General features: G+C 28.7%; 1 protein-coding gene across 1 annotated transcript in view; it reads left to right on the top strand.

The window, feature by feature from the left end:
• The first annotated feature begins 3049 nt into the window (after window positions 1-3049).
• LOC110415625 (uncharacterized) overlaps window positions 3050-3347 on the top strand; it is a 5437-nt gene continuing 5139 nt past the window's right edge. The window contains exon 1 of the mRNA XM_089783429.1: window positions 3050-3310. Within this exon, the coding sequence (XP_089639555.1) occupies window positions 3050-3310 (261 nt within the window). The remainder of the gene's footprint in view (window positions 3311-3347) is intronic.

Genomic DNA, 3347 nt, shown 5'->3' with positions numbered 1-3347 from the left:
AACATGTTTTTATACATGACGTATAATAATAATATTTTTTTTCAATATGGCATGTAATAACCTTTTTTTAACCATGGCGTATAACATGTTTTTGTACATGAGGTATAATAATAATATTTTTTTCAATATGACGTATAACAACATCATATAACCATGGTGTGTAACAATAATATTTTTTGCAACATGACGTATAACATGTTTTTGTACATGGCGTATAACAATAATATTTTTTTTCAATATAGCATGTAATAACCTTTTTTTAACTATGACGTGTAACATGTTTTTGTACATAAAATATAATAATAATATTTTTTTTTCAATATGGCGTGTAACAACATCATTTAACCATGGTGTGTAACATGTTTTTATACATGCCGTATAACAACAATATTTTTTTTTTCAACAGGACATGTAATATCATGTGCACTTGATATAAAGAGGTTTAATACATGACATGTAAATATTTTTGTGCATAATGTGTAACATGTTTTTGTACATAGCATGTAACATCATGTGCACTTGATATAAAAAGGTTTCATTAAGGGTAATTTTGTCTAACTTGGTTAAAAATAATTAAAATTATAAAAAAGGTTTTTTTAAAAAATATCTTATCGTTGAAATGGCCCTAAAAAAACATTTAACTTTGTTTTGCACTTACAAGAGTAACTGGGGTTGAAAATTTGTTTAGCTTTACAACTTACTTTCTACAATAAATAAATTATAAGAAATTTTGATACTTTTGGTAGATGATGGGAACTCAAGGTGTTTATATTTATTTTTTGAATTTTATTCAAAACATAGACACTTTTCTTATTCTTGATTTTCTACTCATGTCTTGTTTATTTAATGCATCAAAATAATTGATAGCGAATCCTTTATATACACTTTCAAGTATCTCTTTTTTAAGACTATACAACTTTTTCATTAAAGTACGCACTTCTGCATGTTACAAGACACAATTTTCTGAAAAGATAATTATTTATATCATAAAATATAACTTTTGAGCTACAATATAAAAATAATAATTTTTCATATCTACACTTTTGAGTAATAATGTTTTTCCAATTATTTCACAACTTTTAAATTTAGAGATATTTTTCTAAATGTCATTTTACCAAGAGATAAAACTTTTCACATGAAAAATAACCTACAATTCAATTGTCAAACTATGTGACATAACCTTTTAATTAATGTGATCTTTTAATAGTCACAACGTTTTAAATGAAAAGTAAATATAATTGGTTTTTAATGGTAATTGACTGAATTTATAATATTTTTAAAGATGTGAATCTAAAAATTAAATTTTAAAAATCACAAATAAAAATAAAATACGACACAAAAATTTTGAATGATTGATGCATTTTACTTCTTAATCCAAAATACCATACATTTTGCTCTTTTTTGACTCACTAGGAATATATGTGGGAAATGACATGGTCATCCACCTCCGGGGACCTGCCATGCAAACTGGGTCTTCTCCTCCATGCTAAAAATATGGATACGAGCGAGACATCCAAGATGGAATCATCAAGTCCAGCGTTAGTTGTTTCCTTGATGGTCACTCACTCTACTTTTATGAATACGGAGCCTCAGTTTTTGAGTTTAATAATATTAAAAAACGAGGCTCTTGTACTACCTTCCATATAAAGCCAGCCGATGACCTAGTTAAGAGAGCCAATGACCTCCTCCAAGGGAATGGCTCTGAATTTAAGGACTATAATTTTTTTGCTAACAACTGCGAAGACTTTGCAGTGTACGGCAAAACAGGAATGTGTAAGGGACGGTTCAATAAGTTCAAAAGCCTAAAGTAAAATATTTATTGAGGTTTTTTTTATTAAAATTAAAAAAATTATTAAAATTTTATTTTTTAACCATTTAAGATGTAAAATTTTTATATATTTTAAATGGTTAATACAAAATAAACAATCAAAATTTTTAATTCAAATAAATCAACTATCACATAAAATAAAAGTAATATAATAATATAACATAAATTTTAAATTAAAGTAAAAAAATCTGCAAATATTAAAACAATAATACCTAATTATTGAATGCTTATTACAAATCTCAAATGAGGTTCACGGCTTTATAAAGATAATAACATAACAACTTTCTAGTATATTCTTTAGAGGAAAATTAAAATTAAAGGAAAATGAAAGAAAGAGCAAAGTGGAAAAGAAAAATTCAAAAGTAGATATTATACATTGAAAAAGAAATAATTGGTTTTATATATAGGAAAAAAATTGTTAAAATTCATTAAATATGTTGATTAAAAATAGGAGAAATAAGTAAGAAAAAAATAATTGTTGGAGAAGATTAAATACATATGATCGTTAGTTGATTGAAAATAATATAGCATTCTATAAATTAGCAAGTGATAAAAAATTGAGATTTGTTAAGTTTATAATTAAAAAAATGAGAAAATAGATAATTTTATTAATTATTTTTAATACAATTAATTATATTATAAAATTATAGGACCTCTCTAAAGCCCTTGTTTGGGTGGCTTCACCCAAGGGCCGGCCCTGGGTATGACTATAAGTATGCAGGCAGTGGAAGGGGTTGAACCTGCATGTAACGTGCTCGGAACAGGGAGTCTCTTTGGCATGGGAGTAAACTTGGGAGCTGTAGGAGTTTACGGTCTTGCAAATGTCCACGACGCCAAGACTGCTAAATATAGAAAATTAAGGGAGAGAATAAAGCTTAGCTTGTTAGATTAGCATTTGGTTTATCAAAATGTGCATGTATCATTTACTTAAAAGATTCGAATCCAAATACTACTCCTCCCCTTGAATTATACTTATATGAAAGTTGTAAACTTATTTATTACTTAATACAAGTGTCTCCTTACTTTTTATAGTAACGACATCTTTCGGATTTAATGTATATGATGTAATTGGCCACTAGGACTGCCAGCCATTTTTGACTTATCTACATGAAACTGCGCATTCAAAGAAAACAATTTGCAATAAAAAAAAACGTGCTGTTATTTTATAAGGAGCCTTGCAGACTGCCAAAACTTTGCAAGAAGAAGCGTATTGCCTGGGCAATGGATCCGGAGCTGTATGAAGCTGCAGCATCAGGTAACTTAAATTTCCTCAAGAGAATGGATCCAAACCTCCATGTCTTCCAAGTAACAAAACAGCAGCAGAATACTGTTCTTCACATTGCAGTCAAGTTTAAACAAGTTGAATTTTGTCAGCAAATTCTCATCTCCAGTTCCTCACTTCTCCTGAAGTGCAATTCCAAAGGCGAGTCTCCTTTACATGTTGCGGCCAAGATAGGGTGTTTAGAAATTGCTGAACTTCTGGTAGATTGCACCAATCAGCTACAAAGGGATGTCGAGA

The sequence above is a fragment of the Theobroma umbraticum genome, unplaced genomic scaffold (assembly GCF_002168275.2).
Source record: "Theobroma umbraticum cultivar Fairchild unplaced genomic scaffold, ASM216827v3 scaffold_147.0, whole genome shotgun sequence".
Classification (NCBI taxonomy): Eukaryota; Viridiplantae; Streptophyta; class Magnoliopsida; order Malvales; family Malvaceae; genus Theobroma; species Theobroma umbraticum.
The sequence above is the reverse complement of the archived record's forward strand: the minus strand, read 5'-3'. Positions and strand labels throughout refer to the sequence as shown.